We start from the raw sequence: 22,766 nt of genomic DNA, 5'->3' as shown, positions 1-22,766 counted from the left end.
AGGATTTCATCACATCCTGAGACTTTGTTATTTTTCATCTGTTTGATGGCAGTAAGCTACCTCATCCAGAGTTGGATGATAGCTGAGGTGGGTCAACTCTGAATGCTGAGGGACTTGCTGGGTAGTCAGGACACCCACATCGGTGTTTTGATTGAGCAGCAAATGGTAGTGTTCTTTCCAGCACTGAAGGATGCCTTATTTGTTTTTTATTAAGGAGTTGCAGTCGGATGAGTGGAGGGGGGCTGTGCTACGAGTGATTGGCCCATAAACTATTTTAGTGGAATTGAAAAATTTGCTCAACTTGTGTTGATCTGGAAGCTTTTGCGTTTCACACTTTATTTTTAAACCAGCCATTCTTTAGATTGCGAAATTCCCGCTGGGCTGCCGCTTTCTTCTTGCAGAAGGTATCAGCTTTGGTTTGAGACTGAGGGTTGTTCTGCCAGTCAGTAAAAGCAACACATATATCGTCGACGAGTACATCGATTTCTGGGCCATTTTCATCGAACCGGTCCTGGTGTATTCTTTTGATCTGGTCGAGGGTCTCTGTGCTGGTTTTTGTCATGACAGTGTCAAGCATATCCCATTCGGCACTAGGATTTGGGTTGTTTGTTGTCGGGTTGTTTATTAGCACATGTTCGAGCTGCTCTCGGAAAGCATGTGCTACTGCTGGATCCTCCAGACGCTTAGTGTTAAAACCTCTTCTGGAGGTTTGTTGCCTTCGCTGTTTGGGGGCAACGTGAAGTGAAAGCTTGGCTCTGACAAGTCGCTGATCAGTGTCACAGTGGTCTGAACCGCGTATGGCACGGGTGATGAGGACATCTCGGGGATCTCTTTCTCTGACAATGATGTAGTCAATGATATGCCAGTGTTCGGATCGTGCGTGTTACCACAAACCCTTTGAACTTGTCAGCCTACCTAAACAGGGTATTGGTGATAGTGAGGTTGTGTCCAGCACACTTGCTGAGGAGGAGTAGGCCATTGAGATGACACTTGCCTAGTCCATTTCTCCCTATGATTCCCTGCCAAATGTCAGCATCTCTGCCAACTCTGGCATTGAAGTCACCAAGGAGCACAACCTTATCCTTTCTGGGGACAAAGGTTATCAATCTGTCAAGGTTGGTATAAAAGGCCTCCTTGATATCCTCTGCATCCAGTGTTGGGGCGTATGCACTGATGAAGAAGGCATGACCTGAGTGATTCAGTGGGACTCGGAGCGTCATGTAGGATGTAATGGCAGATGGCAAAGCCAACTCCATAAATGGGTTTTCTCTTTGCAGCAGGCTTACCCATCCAAAAGAAGGTAAAGCCAGACTCCCCTTCTGTGGGTCAACCCTCGTCTGGGAGCCGGGACTCACTAATGGCTGTTATGTTGATGTTATACCTAGCCAGCTCGTTTTGCCACAAGGGCGGTTCTTCTTGTAGGAATTTCATTTGTGCCAGAATCCAGAAGGGTCCTGACATTCCATGCTGCGACCATAAGAGGTGGTATACAGTAGTTTGCTTTTGTTTTGATCTGTGATTATGATTGTGTTTCGGACTGCATAAGGATAACCTTATTGGGTGAGGTTACCCAGTCAGGTTGGTTCTTTAGGCAGGCTATATTTAAGGCACCTTTTCTTGCCCCCTCACCATGTGGGGTGAGCAGAGTGGGTTCCTGAGAGGGCTGCTCAGTCACATAGACAGGACTGGATTGCACTGCTGCCTAGATCCCAGTGCATAAACAACCATCTTATCTATGGCGCCCATGTGCAGAGCTGTGACTAGAGACTCCCGGCAGTCATCTCTGCCTGTCCCCGTCGCCACTCATCCATCATCAGAGGACTTTTGGGCGCATAGGGGTTTTGATGATAATGAGAAGTATGATGAGCTGGAAGATATTTGCTCTGAGTTGATATTTGTCATGAGGCAGGAGTGCAGGTTGCAGCCACACATCTTGGCTTTCCCTTTTCCTGATCCATTAGCGCAAGAGTTGCAACAACTGGGGAGAGGGAGAGTTGCAATGGACTGCCGACAGCTCAGTTTGTCGGGTTTCACCATAGTAGCCTGTCCATCATGCATTGCCTTCCTCTGCCGGTGTAGTCGTTGGGTTCCCATGTTGGTTACCTCTTCCGCCTATACGCCATTGGGGTCTTATTGGAGCTCTGTGTGCCTGATGCAGGACTCCACTGCAGATTTTTTGTTTGGGGTTTACTCCCGTAGCCTTATACCTCCCAGGGTTAATCGGCAAGGCTTAGGGGCAGTGGTTGGTAGGCGCCAGGACGTGTCCACATGCCAGTGGGCCTATGCTCTGTCCCTCTGGGGCTGACTGCTGCTCCGCGATCCCCTGCTAGTCTAACCAGGGCACACGAGGCTGTGTACTGGCAGGTGAAGACTAGTGCAAGTTGCTTCTCTGTTCACCACGAGGGCTAACCAGCGGTGGTAGCCTTAGCACTAACATAATGCACCTTAGCACTAAGCACTAACATAATGCTGCCACACTAGACACATTACACCACCCTGTGGGGGCCACTCACACTCCACCACATACACACTCTAACACTACACATACACCCCAACACCACCCAGACACCCCAATACCACACATACACCCGAACACCATCCACACACCCCATCATTATCCACACATCCCAACACCACACATACACCCAAACACCATCCACACACCCCAACACCACACATACACCCGAACACCATCCACACACCCCATCACTATCCACACACCCCAACACCACCCACACACCCCAACACCAAGCACACACTCCAACACCACCCACAAACCCCAACACCACCCACACACACCAAAACCCCCCACACACTCCAATGCCACCCACACACCCTAATGCCAACCACACACTCCAACACCACCCACACACCCCAACATCATGCGTGCACACACACACACACACGGTTACCTGCACATACAGAACACTTTAAATAATATGCATCCTGCAGTCTGGCCATCTACTCCACTGCACCTGCATTCATTGCACATTAGTAGTCGCTACCAACACCTTTCTTACAGACAACTCATTGCCATTTTCCACCACACTTCCCTCGCCCACATCACTACAGTCAGTCCTCGACTTACGACATAGTTAGGAAATGACGACCAGGTCGTAAGTAGAATTGGTCGTAAGTCGAAAATGCGAAAATAATACATAGAAAATCTAAAATGGGTGTCTCTTTTTCTTCTCAGCACAAAGAGAACTCTCACTTTTATGCTTGCCAGCCATTTTAAAGGGATTTACAAACGAAATTTTGTCAGTACACAGCGCGATCACTAATGTCGGGACTCGAAAATACGCAATTTGAAAAATATTTTATACGACTGCGGCGGTCGTATGTCCGGGTGGTCGTAAGTCAAGGTGTACCTGTAATCAATTTACCTGTATAAATTACAGGTTCTGATATACTCTACTGTACCATTAATCAATACTTTTCTTTTTTGCCACATTCACTCTCAGGCCCTTTGCCTCTATTTCATCCTAATTAAAACGTACAAGGGTCCTAAAGAAATAATGATACTTAATACTAATTTAAGTATTTTCCGAACACAAACACAGCCAGACAAATACTTACCAAGATAAAGAGCCAGGAGGTCATGAGGGCCAACCACGAATACTGAAGAAAAAAAACATCTGTCAATTTACAAAGACTCTAAACACTTTCATATAATAATGCTGAGTCAATATCAGAAAATTCTCACCGAGGTGCTTTTTGTTGTAGTAATACAGTAATACCATCATCTGGTTTAAGTTGTCTCAACATTTATATAATATCTCACGAATAAAAAGCAACTTTGGTCAGCATTCAACAGTCATATTGCAGCAGTATTCTCAATAAAAAAATTAAACCCCTAGGAGTGTAACAATCTTCTGACATAAGTAGTGTAAGTTTGAGTGCTTATGGTGAATGAAATTAAGCTAACCAGGAAAAGCAAGTACTGTACAGTACTTTCAATGGAACTGGTAGACATCTACAAAAAGAAATTAAGATCTGTTGGAGGCTGAGGCTTCACTCTGCATACTGTATATGGAAGTTGAGGATATGAGTAAATATGTGAGGGTATTCCTATTTGTTTTCCTATACAGGAGGTCCCAGGGTTATGTATGTCTGACTTAAAGACAGCCGCCGATATAAACGAGGTCCCCATAAAGTATTTTATTTTAAGATTCCAATATAAGTACAACCGTTTGTAGCAATGTATGAAAATTAATTTGCATGGCGGAGCAGCGTGTGAGGAGTGGAGCGTCAACCAGTCACGTGCCTTGTGGTAGCATCATTACACCTTACGCTCTCCTCGCTAACGTGTGTGTGACCAAGTGCGAAGTGTTGTTTTATTGTTTATTAACTGTATTTTTCTGTCCTCATCATGGCTTCCAAACGCAAATTTGATGCGAGTGATAGTAGTGCATCCAAGAAAAGGAAAACAATTACAATGGAAGTGAAAGTTGGTATAATTAAATGTTCTGAAGAGGTGAAACACCGTCACTCATTGGTAGAGCGTTGGGCTTCAGTCGGTCAATGATCAGAACAATTTTGAAAGATATAGACAAAAATTATTTTGAACATATAAAAGGATCTACACCAATGCAGTCAACTGTGAAAACAAAACAAAGAAATGGATTGATTACTGAAATGTAAGATTGTTAGTGATATGAGTGGAAGATCAAAATTAGCGGCATATGCCTGTAAGTTTAGCCTTGATTCAGAAAAAAGCGAGAAGCCAGCCTCAGGTTTCAATGTAAGTGTTAAACTTTAAATTTGCAGTATTTTATTTACCCGATGACTCATTTTTTCTAATTTCATTTACTGTATTTTGTCATTCTATTTTTTCTCATAAATCAAGTGATTTTAGATGTTTATAAGGATTTAGGCTATGATATACAGTAGTGGGATTTTAAAAATGGTTCTGTAAGTACGATATGCACAATGGTATGTGGTTTGACTAAAGAATGTCCATAGAAACGGAACTCGCATGTAACCCAGGGACTGCCTGTACCTTTCTTGCCATTTTCTAAACTTCTCTTGTACCAACCCCCTTCCTTGGGGTGTGTGTAACCCTTGACCCATCAAGACAAAGTGTGAGAGGTGTCAAGATAAGACACAACTGAAACAAATTTGAAAGAAAATAAACACTTTTGTTGGAATTTAGTTTGGATTATAAGATGAAGCTCTTCACATGATAACTGAGATGAAATTTGACTGGTGATTAAAGGTGTGGCATGAAGAGATGATTAAATCTAATTACTGAATCTGAGGCTGCAAATTATTTTCATATTTAGCAATTAAGGCAGCAAGACATAAATGTTGCAAATCACATTTAAAATACAGTACTGTACTCCTATAAGATAACTTGAATGGGAAATATTTGGAGAAACTAATAAAAGTGCAAATTAATGGATGGACAGGAAGGGGGGGGGGGAATAAGGAAAGGTTGTCTGCAAGTTGGCATGAGGACACCTAACACAACTGTAATGGGCTTTTCTGGTACTGGTATATAACAGATAAAACATGTTCCATAGTAATGTGTATCTGAATTGTATAGAACTAGAGATAAAAACAAATGCAGATCATTGAGACCATTATTTTATTTCATATTTCTTAAAGATAAAAAAAAATAGAGCACAAATATGGTCCTTACCTGGCCATTGAACCGGTAGTGGTAAGCATAGAAGGCAAAGTGATAGAGGTAGAAGAAGCGGAGCCAGTGGCGGCGAGTGATGGCTGTGTGACAGCAGATGGCCTCATACTGGTCACAAACCCACACCAACACAATAATGTAGAAGGCGGTCGATGTGTCATTAAAGAACTCAGACATGATTGCTTCCATACCTGTAAAAATATTCTCTTCTAAAACACCTGACTATTCAACTTTTATATACTATCTTCAGGTCTCCCATGTTCAGAATGAGAAACCATACAAATTTTGTCAAACATTCTATAGCTGTCCCTCGTTAGGCTATCAAATTGATTCAATCTCACGAACATCTATTATGTAATTCTGGTACAGTAAGTCCTCGATATATGTGAGTTCAACATATGTGAAGATCCTATTCCTACCAGGAATTCAATTAATGTGAGCAAAAATTCAGCCTTATGCTAGATGTCACACTCCCTGATATGGATTCCAACCCAGAGGACTTTGCAAATGTCACTCCAACACCCACTATGTAAAACCTCTACCACCACCTCCATCATCTAATCTACCCATGCTGATGTATCTGCTTTTATTGATAAGTACACTTTACTGTACACTTGCTTTATCTATTATTTTATAAGTAATATTGTATTGGTTTATTTTATGATTTATTTGTCTTGAAATTGTGTTCAAAATGGGTTTGGAACATTTTCATTTGGGGTTATGGAATTCATCCTATTTTTTTCCCATTTAACTAAGTATTCGATATATGTGAAGTGTGAGGGTTTTCAGGAACGTATCCCTTGCATATATCAAGGACTTACTGTACAGTATTTTTGTCTCAACATCTTTAACACTATAGCACATTTTTTCCCAGCTGAGGAAAGATGCCCCGCCCCCTCCTCAAAATTTACAGCTGATTGGCTGTTGCAAACCTGTCCAATTTTGTCCTGAAATAATGATATATTTCTAAATGAGTTTATTCATAATCGTTGGGATGACCGTTTCTGACGAGAAAGATATTTAGCTTAATTATATAAGATACATACATTCATTATTTCAAACATAAGCACTAGGAAGTTTATCAGAAGTATTATACATGAATTAACTGTTAAACTCTGGTAGCAAATTCACGCTTTCGGAAGATGCATTTAATATATACTTATTTTTACCCACAATAAGGCATTTTAAGACAAATTTCTTATCAGTAATACTACATTATGCAAAAACAAAATTTTTAAAGATCAAAATCACATTGACACATTACACGGCCGTTAGCAGAGGCAGGAAATATGACTGAGAACAACTACCTTCACAATTTCATCCTAGTTAAAACTCCTAACAAATTTATAAAGTAAGGAGTCTTCAATGTCATTCCTGTCTCCATTAAGACTTATTCTTAATGTCTATATCACCCAAATATCTTACAGCAAATATAAAAGTCAATTTTTTCCCCATCTAGAAATGATGCTGATAGTAAGGGCAACTTTTTTACATTTAAACAAATTTATATTTTCATTTGAAGATTTTTAATACTGTCTATATTCTTACTTTAACTTTAAAACCAAATGATTACAAGGGACTTTACAAGGAAGAAGAGAATGCCCACAATTCTATATTTACAGTATATCTCACCAACAAGAGCCAGAATCACAGTTAACATGGGTGCCGCAGGGAAAGTGATGGCCACATTGAGTTCCAACATCTGAAGAAGGTCCACAATGAAGAGGAAGATCTGGTGGTGGGAGTACCGCAGCAACATAGACACACTCAGGGTAAACACCACCATCACAAATGCTGCTGCCAGGTAATTGCTGCCACCCATCCACATACTAACAAAACGGTAGTGTTCACCAGTGACTACATTTCTGGTTAAAAAGAATAATTAAACCCATATATCAGTTCCAGAAAACTGGGGTGTCATCCATTTTTTGTATAGAGTATCAGATTTATCTTCAGGTTGTTGTAGTTAGAAAATCCATATACAGTATAAATATTCTACACATGAAAGAAAGGCACAGATTATTAAATATTTTCTAACTCAAATTTGAGAAACTGTTATATCTGAAGAAGTTTGAGAGCGCTGTACAGGAAAGCCCTTCAAATTCACGGGGGTTAAGTTCTCAAAATGGCCTCTCTGTGTGTGTGTGTGTGTGTGTGTGTGTGTGTGTGTGTGTGTGTGTGTGTGTGTGTGTGTGTGTGTGTGTGTGTGTGTGTGTGTGTGTGTGTGTGTGTGTGTGTGTGTGTGTGTGTGTGTGTGTGTGTGTGTGTGTGTGTGTGTGTGTGTGTGTGTGTGTGTGTGTGTGTGTGTGTGTGTGCGTGCGCGTGTGTGTGTTTTTTGAGCTTGCCAAGCACATTGTAGGATTTGAAGAAGTTGATGAAATATTTGTTCAGGAGTCAGGTGGTGAAGTGACATGTCAAAACACACATTAACAGCGCTACTAAACCATTGTCTTATAAAATTTTACATTATAATTTTTATTTTAAAATTAATTGATACATGATGGCTCGACAGGGCTACTTTTGCACTTAGACAACTGATCATTGAATAAACCAGGGCATGTGGTGACTCATTATACACTAGTGATGTCACAAAGCTTTGAAACCGCAACCACAACTTCTGAGCAACAACATAAATTATCACAACCTGTACTCAAATGTACTAAGTTAATTACTAAAATTATTATGTCTGGTTCAAAATAAGTGATGTTTATACCCAGATTAATTGCTATCTTGCAAAAATTCCACCAATGCAAGTTACATTCTCCTAAGTCAAGTCAGTGACATTTTATAAGCAAAAAATAAAACCCCTCTGCCTTTCATAATCCTTGTGTAAGCGTTAATCTCCCCTCCTGGCGGTCAACAACCCACCTCCTCCGTCCTCCCAGCCGGAGGGAGAAGGGTCCACTGGGGGGTAAAAGTGACCTTGACCCCCCTCCCAAAGGGTCGCCTCACTGTGTCTTCCATCAGACCTTGAACACTGGATAGACTGCCCAAACAGCTAGTTAGCTGATAAGTGGCGGATATGATTGTAAAAAAGACATCTTCAGGTCATACGACCCACTAATTCCTGTGTGTGTGTGTGTGTATGTGTGTTGAGTATGTATGTGTGTGTGTGTATGTGTGTGTGGTGCAAAATAAGGGATGTTTATACTCGAATTAATAGCTACCTCACAAAAGTTCCAGCAATACAAGTTATATTCTCCTAGGTCAAGTCAGTGGCATTTTATAAGCGTTAATCTCTCCTCCTTTTGTTGTGAACTAGAAGAGGTTGAAGGATCCATTGGGGGGTATAAGTGACTGAGCCACCCCCTCCCCCAAAGGGTCGCCTCACTGTTTGTCTACTGTACTGACTCATTCATGATACAATATTGTTTATTTGTTTTTCATTAATTAGTAAAGATACATTACTGTAATAATCTGTACTTATTAATACCTGTACCCTTCATGTACAATACAGTAGAGTAATATGTATATACCTCATAGGTAAAAAATAATGTTATTCAAGACATCTTCAGGTCATAAGACCCAATAATCCCTCACCCAACAATGGGTGACCTGACATGCATCAGGTCAGGTTAGTAACATGACCCAATAATCTCCCACCCAACCTTCATCACAAGTGTTAAGACATGATTAGTTATGTATTACAGTCAATTGAGTGAAGTGTGTAACAGAGACGTGACCGATCACCCAAGCGACTAACAAGCTGATCAAAGGTGAGGAGGATAAAAGTAACAGCTCTATTCACGTCCGTATCATGTAGAGCTTTTGGTTTTAAAATATATTTATTTAACCAAACTTTCAGATAAAGTATTCAGGATTATTCTTATAAAAAAATAGTGTAACAGAATTGGAACTGATTTTACTGACTCCGTTATCAACATTTCTTACATTTTCTTTTATAAAAGAATGGAATTCCCATCAGTATATCATATAGAAATATTTCGTTTAAGGATATTTTATTGGAAACGTTTGGTAGAGAACGTATCCCCCAAAAAGGTTCACTTCCGTCAACACACCAACACCACCTACACATCACACATACACCCCTACATCACACAAAAACACACCCTCCAACAACCACCACACACACACACCACTCTCACACCCCCAGCAAGGGAATTAAGACACATCTGCTTGTGTGTGACTGCATGGTAGCGAGTTAAATATGATAGTAAAAAAGGCATCTTCAAGTCATAAGACCCAGTAATTCCCGTGTGTGTGTGTGTGTGTGTGTGTGTGTGTGTGTCGCACACAGGGTGGTGAAATGTGTCGTGTGGCAGCATTATATTAGAGTTAAAGTGCAAGCACTGCTTGCTCCCTCTCGCTTTCAGCTGCCACTGCTGGCTAGCCCTTGTAGTGAACAGGGAAGTAACTTGCATAAGTCTTCCCCTGCCAGTACACAGCCTCCTCACCATCAAGACTCTTGCTGTACCTCCTCGTGGCAACACACTGTAACTGGGTGCCTCATGGGCCCAGGCTAGACCAGCAGGGAATCTCGGAGTAGCAGTGGGCTCCAGATGGACGGCGCATAGGCCCACTGGCATGTGCACACGTTCTGGCGCCTACCAGCCATTGCCCCACTGCCTTGCGGATTAACCTTGGTAGGTATAAGGCAACGTTAGTAAACTCCAAACGAAAAATCTGCAGTGGAGCCCCGCATCAGGACGACATGCTTACAGAGCTCCAACAAGACCCCAACTTTTGGTATAGGTGAAAGACGTGACCACAATGGAAACCCAACGCCTACACCAGCAGGACGAAGGCAATGCCTGATGGGCAGGCTACCAAGGTGAAACCCAACAAACTGGGCTATCGGCAGCCCATTGCAACTCTCCCTCTCCCCAGTTGTTGCAACATTTGCACCACTGGATCAGGAAAAGGGAGACCCAAGATGTATGGTTCCAGCCTGCGCTCCTGCCTCACTAAATAAATCAACTCAAGAGCAGCCATCACCCAGCTCATCATACTTCTAATCATCATCAAAACACCTACACCCCCAAAAGTCCTGCCGGGAGTCTCTAGTCACAACTCTGCACATGGGCAGCACAGATAAGATGGTCGTTTATGCACTTGGATCTAGGCAGCAGAGCAATCTGGTTCTGTCTGTGTGATTGAGCAGCCCTTTCAAGGAGCCATTCTGCTCACCCCACGTGGGGAGGTGGCTAGAAAAGGTGCCCTATGCCCAAAACATAGTTTGCCTAAAAACCCAATCTGACGGGGCAACCGCACCCAGTAAGGTGATCCATATGAGGTCGAAAATACAGTCAAAATCACAGATCCTAACAAAAACATCCCATACAACCTCTCATGGTCACTGCATGGAATATCAGGACCCTTCTGGATACTGGCACAAATAAGCATCCTGAAAGAACTGCCCTTGTGGCAAAAGAGCTGGCTAGGTATAACATCGACATAGCAACCATCAGTGAGTCTCAGCTCCCAGATGAGGGCCAGCTCACAGAACAGGAGTCTGGCTAGACCTTCTGGTAAGGTAAGCCTGCTGCGGAAAGAATCCACATTTATGGAGTTGGCTTTGCCATAAGAACATAAGACCATAAGAATGGAGGAAACTGCAGCGGGCCTGTTGGCCCATACTGGGCAGTCCTGCTTACACCCAACCCCTATTGCTCATCCAACCTATGTTTGAAGCTATCCAGCGTATTCGAGTTAATGATGATATTTGGTAACTTGTTCCATTCATCCACTACTCTGTTTCCAAACCAGTGTTTACCTATTTCGCGCCTAAATGTAAATTTGTCTAATTTAAAACCATTGTTACGAGTTCGCTCCTGGTTGGATAGTTTGAGTACCTTTGTAATGTCCCCTTTGTTTAGCCCTGACTTCCATTTATACACCTCTATCAGGTCGCCCCTCGCTCTACGTCTCTCGAGGGAGTGCAAATTAAGATGCTTTAACCTGTCTCTGTACTCAAGGTTCCTAATGCCCGGGATTAGTCTTGTCATTCTCCTCTGAATTCTTTCCAAGGATTCTATATCCGTTCTGTAATACGGTGACCAGAACTGAACTGCGTAATCCAGGTGTGGTCTCACATGCACAAGATACAGTTTTAGGATGACCTCGCTAGTCTTGTAACTAACACTCATTTGTATGAACCCAAGTACTTTATTAGCCTTGTTACGAGCAAAAACACATTGTATACTTGGCTTAAGGTTCCTACTTATCATTACTCCTAAATCTCTCTTGCAGTCGGATTTCTCGATGGCATTGTTGTTCATCTGGTAACTGGTTTCCCTGTTTACATCTCCTATACTGAGTACTTTACATTTGTCCACGTTGAATTTCATCTGCCATTTTTCAGACCAATCAAAATTTTTTTTTAGATCTTCCTGTAGTTTTGCGGAGTCCTCGTCAGATTTAATAACACGTCCTATTTTAGTGTCATCAGCAAATTTACTTATGTTGCTGTCTATGCCGATATCTATGTCGTTTATGTATATAATAAATAATAATGGTCCAAGTACTGAGCCTTGGGGAACTCCACTAGTGATGTTGCTCCAATGGGATTTAGTGCCGTTAATGCTCACTCGCTGTTTCCTGTCCTGTAACCACGCCCTAATCCATTTAAGGATATTACCTTTGATGCCATGTGCTTCTACCTTTCTAATTAGTCTTTCGTGGGGGACTCAGTTGAAGGCTTTGCTAAAGTCGAGATATACCACATCATAAATGTGCCCCTCGTCCACCGATTTGAAAACTGATGAAAAGAATGTTAATAGATTAGTTAGACATGAACGCCCGCTTGTGAAGCCATGCTGGGAATCATTGATCAATCGGTGCTTCTCCAGGTGATTTCGAATAGTTTGAAATGATTGCTTCCAGTAATTTGCCTACTATTGATGTTAGACTGATTGGGTGGTAGTTAGAGGATAGTGATCTATCCCCCTTCTTGAAAATCGGTATTACATTCGCGAACCTCCAGGATTCTGGTACTACACCTGTTTTTAAGGACATGTTAAACAACTTTGCTAAGGGCATACTAAGCTCTTCCTTACATTCCTTTAATACTCTGGCAAATATCTCATTGGGACCAGGTGACTTATTAGGCTTTAGTTTGTCTATTTGCTCACTAACATCGTTACTAGTCACTACTATCTCGCTTAATTTGTTTTCTTCACTATCTCTGAATAGAGTCGGTGCCTCGGGTATCGTGTTTAAATTTTCAGTGGTGAAAACTGTTGAAAAATATTTATTCAGATTATTGCTCATTTCTCCGTCGTTATCAGTTAGCTTGCCGGTATCTGACCGTATTGGTCCAATCTTTTCTCGTGTTTCAGTTTGATACATTTGGTAGAATCCTTTGGGGTTTGTCTTTGCCTCCCTTGCTATCTTCACTTCATTGTTCCTCTTAGCTCACCTTATCTCGGACTTAACCCTACTCGCCAATACCTTATAATAATCCCGGAGGTAAATTTCGCCACGATTTATCCTTCTGCCTGTGGCCTTCCTTTGGCCAATAATGTTCTTTAAATAATTATTTATCCATTTAGGGTCATTGTTGTCTGATCTGAGTTTTTTGTATGGCATGTTCTGCCTTTGTGCATAAAGTAACTCATTATTTAAATTGTCGTGGAACTCGGCAATCTCAGATCTCGTTATCAGGTCGGTGTCAACTGTCAGGTTCCCCCCCAGGCGTGACACCCCTTCCCTCAGCTGCCTCTTCAAACTATCAAAGTTTGCCCTTCTGAAATCTGGGAATTTTGTGGAATTTTCCTTATGTCTGTCCTGAAAATCTAACTAGAACCTAATTTCTTTCTGGTCGCTATTTGCAAGTTTGTTCCCTACCTCGACATTGCTAAGGAGGTTTTCTCTGTTCGACAGAACTATATTGAGTATATTATTACCCCGGGTGGGTTCGGTTATATGTTGACTTAGGAAACAGTCCTGGATCGTCTCGAGAAAATCCTCTTATTCTGAGTTACCCGTAAGGTCAGTCCAATCTATTTGGCCAAGGTTAAAGTTGCCTACTATACAGACTTTGTTGTGTATGGAAGCCCTGCGCATTTCATCCCACAGAAGTCGCTCACTAACTCTACCAAGATTGGGAGGTCTATATATTACTCCTGTGATTAATTTTTCCCTACCGTCGATTAATTCTATCCAAATTGTTTCTGTACTCCGCTCCGTTTTTATTTCCTTATTTATTTCACACTTCAGATTATACCTAACATAGCCTGCTACTCCGCCTCCTTTCCTGGTCTGCCTATCAGTATGGAACAATTTGTAACCTGCAATTTGGTATTCGACAGGTAACTCACGTGAGTCTAGGTTGATCCATGTTTCAGTGAATGCTATTATATTGATTTTTTCGGTACATACCAAGGCCCTAATATCATCCATTTTGTTTCTCATACTTCTACTGTTCACGCAGTAGACATTTAAGTTAGTCGTGTTCGGAGTCCTCCCCTTACCGCGTTCAGGTTTTAACTCCCTGTCTAATTTAGTTTTGTCATCATTCCTAACACTATTTCCCTGTAATCTTTCACTTTGTTTACCCGCTCCCACTGCAGTCTCCTCCACCAACGTGCCCATATGTTCCCCTAGTTGTTTAAAGACTTCGATATCTTCTGAACTGCCTCCTCTAGAGACCCAGCCAGGGTCGCCACCCCATCCCGAGACAGGTGCACCCCATCCCTAGCATAAAGGTCCCTTCTGCCGTAGAAGTTGTCCCAGTTGTCAATGAAAGGGACTGATATTGACTTACAATATCTGTCAAGATGGCTGTTGACACCAACTGCCCTTGACAACCATTCATTGCCAACTTTCCTTCTAGGCAGGACACCACATATGATAGGGATCCCTCCCTTAGTCCTAATACGTTCTATAGCTGTCTTGAACTTATCAAGAAGCTTCTTGCTCCTACACCGGCCAATATCATTGCCTCCTGCACTAAGGCAGATAATGGGTTTGTTTCCTTTACCAGACAAGATATTGTCCAGCCTGTCAACTATATCTCCCACACCAGCTCCTGGCAAACACACCCTCATCCTATTTTTATTTTTACCACAAAAAGCCCTGTCCAAGTACCTTACCTGTGAGTCGCCAACAATTAAAGTTTTTATACCTTCCTTGTCAGCCCTGTCCCTGACTGTACTAACGTCCAATTCGTCTATCAAGGGACTGAACGAGTTGGTACACTTAGCTGTTGGTGTCGTTGTTATCGTATCCTTGGTGTTTTTTCACCACCAGTTTGGTAGTCCCTCTCCTCACAACCTTCCATTCGCCTGAGTTTTCATCAGACACTGGCTTTCCTTGTCTCGCCTCTTCCTTCATCCTTGCCATCTCTTCCTTTAATTTCAAGATCTCTAACTTGGCCGTCTCCAATTCGGCCCACAAAAGCGCACACCCTCCACCACAAGTAGCATTGACCATATCTGATAATTATCCCTCGGGAGCTAACCTTGCCATGACCTTTCCTCTAGTAAGGTCAGAGCACACTCCGCCAACGCATCCTACACAGGCTAACTGAAATGTCTATTGGGATCAACGAGAGCCTCATGACACTTCGACTCCCACTGAATCACTCATGTCATGCCTTTTTCATCAGTGCATACACCCCAACACTGGTTGTAGAGAATGACATCAAGGAGGCCTTTTATGCTAACCTTGGCAGAGTGCTAACCTCTATCCCCAGAGAAGACAAGATTGTGCTCCTTGGCGACTTCAATGCCAGAATTGGCAGAGATGCTAACATTTGGCAGGGAACCATAGGGAGAAATGGACTAGACAAGTGTAATGAAAACGGCCTACTCCTCCTCAGCAAGTGTGCTGCGCACAGCCTCACTATCACCAATACCTTGTTTAGGTAGGCCGACAAGTTCAATGGTTCGTGGCAACACCCATGATCCAAACACTGGCATCTCATTGACTACATCATTGTCAGAGAAAGAGATCGCCGAGATGTCCTCATCACCCGTGCCATGCGTGGCTCAGACCACTGTGGCACTGATCATCGACTTGTCAGAGCCAAGCTCTCACTTCACGTTGCCCGAAAACGGTGAAGGCAACAAGCCTCCAGAAGAGGTTTTAATACTAAACGTCTGGAGGACCCAGCAGTAGCACATTTTTTCAGAGAGCAGCTCGAACATGGGCTTATGAACAACCCAACAGCAAACAACGCGAATCCCATTGCTGAATGGGATACTCTCAACACTGTTATGACAAAAACCTGCAGAAGAACCCTCGGCCAGATCAAAAGAATACACTAGGACTGGTTTGATGAAAATGAACCGGCAATCAAATTACTCGTTGATAATAAACATGCTGCTTTTACTGACTGGCAGAACAACCCTCAGTCTCGAACCAAAGCTGATACCTTCTGCAAGAAGAAAGCAGCAGCCCAGAGGGAACTTCATATTCTAAAGAATGACTGGCTTAAAAATAAAGCATGTGAAATACAAAAACATGCAGATCAGCACAAGATGCCGAATTTTTCAATTCCATTAAAGCACTTTATGGGCCAGTCACTCGTGGTGCAGCCCCTCTCTGCACATCTGACAGTAACCTCATAATTAAAGACGATAAAGGCCTCCTTCAGCACTGGAAGGAGCACTACCATTCATTGTTCAACCGAAACCTCGATGTGTATGTCCTGACTACCCAGCAGGTCTCTCAGTATCCAGAGCCGACCCATCTCAGCTATCCTCCATCCCTGGATGAGGTAGCTACTGCCATCAAACAGATGAAAAAAAGCAAAGCCTCAGGGCCTGATGGAATCCCAGGCTAAGTATATAAAGCAGGAGGACCTCTGCCTACCAGCCGTCTCCACTCTCTCCTGCAGAATATATGGGAAAAGGAGGAAATCCCCTAACCTCTTAAAGACGCCTTCATTGTCAATATTTATAAGAACAAGGGAGACCGGTCAGATTGTGGCAATTACCGTGGGATCTAGCTGCTGTCCGTAGCTGGCAAGATTATCGCCCGAATCCTCCTAAACAGACTCCTTCCCGAGGCGGAAAACTTCCTCCAAGAATCTCAATGTGGTTTTAGACCATCACGTGGCACCACTGACACCATTGACCTGTACCGGTACATGGCCTTCAACTAGGTCAACAGGGAAGCCCTCTGGTGAACCCTCAGCTGTTTTGGCTGCCCACCAAAATTCATTGTCATTGTGAGGCAACTCCACGATGGCATGAACAGTAGTGTCCTGCACAATGGCACCCGGTCTGAGTTCTTCCCCATCCAAACAGGGGTAAAACATGGATGTGTACTGGCGCCAACTCTCTTTTCCTTTTTCTTGGCTGCCTTTCTTACTCGTGTCAACGCAAATTTAGCGAGTGGGGTGGATATAGGGTACCAGATGAAGGGTCTTTTCAACATAAAATGACTCCAGGCAGGACCAAAGGTGTCGACAGCTTCCAATACTGATCTTCAGTATGCAGATGACCTCACCCTTATCGCTGGTACTGAACACGACCTACAGGAGATCCTGTACACCTAAGCAGATGCGTATACACACTTAGGCCTCGAGGTGAATGTACGTAAGACTCAGATTTTCTTTCAGCCTGCCCCTGGTTCAGCCACACCTACACCATCAATCCAACTTAACGGTACTACCCTCTCTAATGTTACCCACTTTCGGTATCTCGGCTCCCACCTGTTCGCCACCGCAGATATTGATGAAGAGATTCAGCATCGGATCAAATGTGCATATCAAGCCTTTGGCAGACTCCGAAACTGTGTCTTTAACTGCATGGAGCTGAAATTACCTACAAAGTTACACGTATATCAAGCAGTGGTCCTACCTACCCTGCTGTATGGCAGTGAGACATGGGTCACGTACAGGAGGCACCTCAAGGCACTTGAAAACTTTCACCAACATAGTCTAAGTTCCATCCTCCGAGTTCACTGGGAAGACAAGAGAACAAATGCCAGTATTCTTGCTGACACCAACTGTAGGAGCATCGAGGTTACCATTATCCATGAACAACTACACTGGACTGGCCATGTTAGCTGCATGGACGACCATAGACTACCAAAGCAGCTACTTTACAGTCATCTAACGAATAGTAAACGTAACACTGGTGGACAAATGAGAAGGTATAAGGACAGTCTTAAGACAAACCTGAAAACTGCCAAATCAACCCCCTCACCTGGGAGATGATTACTCCACACCATCACGCTTGGAGGATCACTACACAAGAAGGTGTCAATGCTTTCGAGTTAGCCCAACTGCATAACAAGGCAGACAAGCGCCAACACCGCAAAGAAGCTGCTGTCGCCCCTCCCGCACTAGATGTAGCCTCCCACATGTGCAACATCTGTGATCGACACTGCCGGTCCCGTATCGGCCTCTTTAGTCACCTCAGAACTCACCAACCTAGGTGACATTCCTTAATAACTCAAATCATTGTATTATAGCTGGATGATCGTCATACTCGATTCCGAGTGACAGCTAAATAGTAGTGTGTGTGGTTGTTGGAGGGTGTGTGGATGGTGTTGGAGGGTGTGTGGATGGTGTTGGAGGGTGTGTGGATGGTGTTGGTAGTGTGTAGTGCTGCTGAAAGGTGTGTGTGTGTGTGTGTGTGTGTGTGGTGTGTGTGTGTGTGATTGTGTGTGTGTGTGTGTGTGTGATGGTGGGTGTGTGTGATGGTAGGGTGTGTGATGGTGGGGTGTGTGTGTGTGATGGTGGGGTGGGGTGTGTGTGTGTGTGATGGTGGGGTGGGGTGTGTGTGTGTGATGGTGGGGTGGGGTGTGTGTGTGTGTGATGGTGGGGCAATGCTGGATTTAGACCTGTGGATGCCCATGGGCAGCCTCTTTGTGGAGGCCCCCCTCATTATAACTATCTGGGAGTTCCGGGGGGCGCTGTAAGCCCCCTGGGAAAATTTTGAAATTTGAACACTTCTTTGGAGAATTTTGAAGCCATATATGTTTGTGGAATTCTAAATATATTATTAGCAACACAAACAATAGCATTCATTAAAAATATACGGTTCATAGGAAAACCAGGTATTCATGAATTTCAAGGAGTAGCTAGCCTAATTTCTATCATGCTTCTTGCTGAATATAGTTTTACGTGATGGAATAGATAAACATGAATTTTAAAGAATGAAAATAAAAATAATCCAAATGAATAAACAAATAAATAAAATATTGTAATATGAGGAGGCCCCTGGGCAACTGCCCGCTTTGCCCACTCCTGAATCCGGCCCTGTGATGGGGTGTGTGGGTGGTGTTGTGGGGTGTGTGGGTGGTGTTTTGGGGTGTGTGGATGGAGTTGGGGGTGTGTGTGTTATATTGGGTTGTGGTGAAGTGACCCACGTGTGTGCATGCTATATGGTAATTATTGTTATTTTTCAACTCTTTTTTTGGGGGGGGGGTAGATATACATAACTTTCTTCTTATTTTTTTTTTACTCTGCTACATGCAAACAACCTTTATACAGAATATGAAAAAATAAATAAATAAATAAGAAATGATAATTATCGTAAAGTCTAAAAAAGAAGAAAAAATTAAAACTTCTCATGACTGCTGGCATGAGTCGCCCAGATTGGGAGAAGTTAGCGGAGGCGATCTCAGCCACTACAGTCTCCTGTGCGTAGTGAAACTCCAGTATTGCTAAATGGCAATGTGATATTTTTTCTTTTAATTTATTAATTAGTTTAATTTTTATTTATAACCCCTCATATTTACCGGTACTACAGTATACATGCGACCCTGGTCCATAATAACTTTAGATAATGAGGAGTATACAGGCATCCCCCGCGTTACGGAAGGGTTCTGTCCCTGGAAAATTGACCGTATCGCGAAATTCCGTAACGCGAAACCTATTTTCCCATTGACTTCCATTATAAAACTGGAGATGCGTTCCTACGGAATTTTTTTAGACCTAAAAAACGTAATTCAAGCACTTTTATGAATGAAAATAAACATTTATAAACACATACAATACAGTACATTAAATAATTCATGATATACATGTAATATGAAGAGATATACAGTTGGAATAAATAAAAATATTGTACTGTACTTACCACAAAAGATGTTGACTGCTGCGTGAGGATTGGTGGTGCGAAGGAAGTTACTGGGAGGGAGAGGGAGGGGCACTACTCTCTTCTGCCCTGCCCTGTAAATCATCATCTGCTTTCACCTTTTTTTCTGAATAACTCATCCAAAGTTGTTTGACATTTACGGCGCACATTCCTGTATTAGTGCAAACGCTTTAGACATATCCTTTGTTGTCAACTGAAGTGGGGTGGATGGAGAATCTATATCCTCTTCTTGTCCTGCAGCTCGCTCTTGTTCCAGCATCATCAGATCTTCATTAGTCAAATCTTCTCTATGGGACTCTAGCAACTCAACCACATCATTTTCCACGACTTCTTCAAAGCCTACATTATTTGCAAGTGTCACAATGTCTTGTTGAACTTTCTGTAGACTTTCAGCTTGTGAAAAACCTTGAAATTCATGGACACAATCTGGCTATATATTTTTCCATGAACCATTCATAGCCGAGGTTTTCACTTCATCCCATGACTCGGCTATATTATCCACAGCATCCAAGATGTTGAACTTTTTCCAGAAGTCCCTTTTATGAGCTGCAAAAATGTTTTCCTAAGATAATATGCCTTAAAGTTAGCTATCACACCTTGATCCATTGGCTAGAGCAAGGAAGTTGTGTTCTTGGGGATGTACTCCACTCTCATATTATCAGAAAGATCATTTAAATTTACTGGGTGGCTTGGTGCATTGTCTAAGAGGAGCAATGCTTTATTAGATATGTTATGCCTGGCATTATATCTTTCTACAGCAGGGCAAAAATAGTTAGTGAACCAGTCTTGGAAAAGGGTCATAGTCATCCAAGCCTTCTTATTGGAATGCCAAATCACAGGTAGATTAGACTTGGCATAGCCCTTGAGAGCCCTTGGATTTTCTGAGTGATACACAAGTAGGGGCTTTAATTTCATGTCACCTGAAGCATTTCCTCCCAGAAGAAGTGTTAAACGATCTTTGGATGCTTTAAAGCCTGGTGCTGATTTTTCTTCAGTGGAAATAAAAGTTCTAGCAGGCATGCGCTTCCAGAAAAGCCCAGTTTCATCAACATTGTACACTTGTTCTGATGTGTAACCTCCTTCATCAATAATTTTCTTCAGCTCAGCAGGATATTTATTAGCTGATTCTGCATCAGCACTGGCAGCTTCACCGCTCATTTTTATGTTGTGTAAATTAAGGCGCTTCTTAAACCTTTCAAACCAGCCTTTACTAGCCAGAAGAGGTTTAACCTCAGAAGATGCACCTTCCTCTTCCTGCAAATCATTATATAAACTTATGGCTTTCTGTTGAATAACCATAGTGCTTAGTGGCACATTGCATTTAGTCTGATCTTCAATCCAGACACTCAGGAGTAGTTCCATATTCAGCATCACATCACTTCGATGAAAATACAAGGTTCGAGTAGTTAATGGAGTAGCAGCTTGAGCACTTGACCTAATTTTGTCCTTATTATCATGGATTGTTCCCACTGTTGAAGTAGCAAGACCTAATGTTTTTGCAATCTGGCTAAGTTTTTGTCCAGCATCAAATCTTCTTAAAACGTCAAGTTTAATATCCAATGTAATGCCTTTGCGGCTTCTTTTTGCACTACTGCGGTCACTTCCACTTGATGGCCTCTTTCCAGTCATCTTGAATACAGTGGTCCCTCAGTTAACGAGCGCCTCGGTTAACAAGATTTCGGTTAACGAGTTACCTTCCATAAGATTCTTAACTTCGGTTAACGAGCAATCCCTCAATTAACGAGTTTCTTACGAGCTGACCTCAACATGTTTTCGCTTGCATTTGGCGGTCCACCAGCTGTAGTACAAGGTGTTAGTCCGCCAATACAGTAATCGGTTCTAGGGCTTAAATTCCTTACCATTTTAGTAAATATCAAGAAGTTTATACTATTCAATAATTTTAAAAGTTTAATATTAATTTTTTTAGTCATTTTAACAATTATTGAACATAATTGAAGGTAATGAAACTTGTTTTATGAGTATCATCCAGCCTCTCAACACACCATACAGGCGTCAGTCTTTGTGTCTTTTCAGTGGAGGTAACATCTTGCTTGAGACTCTCTTCAACTAAACGCTTTTTTTCTGTGTTTCCAAGCAAATTATTGGTCATTTTGAAATTTATTTTACATATTGATAATATATAATGCAGTGCAGTGTTGATTTAAAGAAAATAATCTTGAATTACACCAAGAATACTAAAATTTTATGGGTGAAATGGCACCATGGGGTGACTTCTCTTCCACCCCAATGCCTTCTCTTCTCCCTTCTCCTCCACCCCCATTCTAATTCCCATCATCACCATCATCATCCAGGAGCCTTCTACATACACACCTCAAAGTAAGTGTACTTTTCTACCTTTTTTGTTGAATTAAGGCAATTTTCGGTGAGCTGGAACCAATTACCCAAAAACCCATTGAAACAATGGTTTCGGTTAACGAGTTTTTCGGTTAACGAGCATCCTTCTAGAATGGATTGTGCTCGTTAACCGAGGGACCACTGTAATGGTAATGCACTGTATTGTACTTACTGTATGTTTGTAAAAGTTAAATCAAACTGCTGGGTCTTGAAAAATGCACGCACACTGGATGTAAACAATGGACTGACTCCTCGTGGCGACGTTACACTTGGCGGTAGCAAACACCAAGAAATCCATACCAAACAAATTATCATTTTTAACAAAAAAATTTAATTTTATATTGGGATTTTTTTTTTAATTGTTAAAATTTACCCCAATTTCCGTAAGGGCGGATTTACGGGCCGTAACGCAAAATTAATGGTCATAATTTACAAATTCCGTAAGAGTGAAATTCCGTAACCCGGGCTTCCGTAACGCGGGGGATGCCTGCATATTGAAAAATATGTGGTGAAAGTTGCCCGCAGGAATGCATCCCCCCCTATTTACATTAATTCTCATGGGGAAAATTGCCCTGATATTTGCAGTTTCCTTAATCATAATAACTTTTAGGAATGCATCCCTGCGAGAACTGGGTATTCCTGTACTGACATTTATGCATCCTTCTGGTGAGTCATTCATCCAACACCTAGCTACTGATACAATTTCCCCACAAAAATTATTTGAAACTAAAAGCGTTTAAGATATCTTGCAA

General features: G+C 42.3%; 1 protein-coding gene across 1 annotated transcript in view; it reads right to left on the bottom strand.

The window, feature by feature from the left end:
- Nucleotides 1-3,425: 3,425 nt before the first annotated feature.
- LOC121870484 (membralin-like) overlaps nucleotides 3,426-22,766 on the bottom strand; it is a 117,224-nt gene continuing 97,883 nt past the window's right edge. Inside the window, exons 11-14 of the mRNA XM_042372321.1 lie at nucleotides 7,265-7,509; nucleotides 5,645-5,835; nucleotides 3,580-3,621; nucleotides 3,426-3,485 (exon numbers count right to left, since the gene is read on the bottom strand). Of these exons, the coding sequence (XP_042228255.1) occupies nucleotides 3,426-3,485; nucleotides 3,580-3,621; nucleotides 5,645-5,835; nucleotides 7,265-7,509 (538 nt within the window). The remainder of the gene's footprint in view (nucleotides 3,486-3,579; nucleotides 3,622-5,644; nucleotides 5,836-7,264; nucleotides 7,510-22,766) is intronic.

Source organism: Homarus americanus, unplaced genomic scaffold (assembly GCF_018991925.1).
Source record: "Homarus americanus isolate GMGI-L3 unplaced genomic scaffold, GMGI_Hamer_2.0 scaffold32583, whole genome shotgun sequence".
In the NCBI taxonomy this organism is placed as follows: domain Eukaryota; kingdom Metazoa; phylum Arthropoda; class Malacostraca; order Decapoda; family Nephropidae; genus Homarus; species Homarus americanus.
Note: the sequence above shows the minus strand (reverse complement) of the source record. Positions and strands in the feature narration are given on the sequence as shown.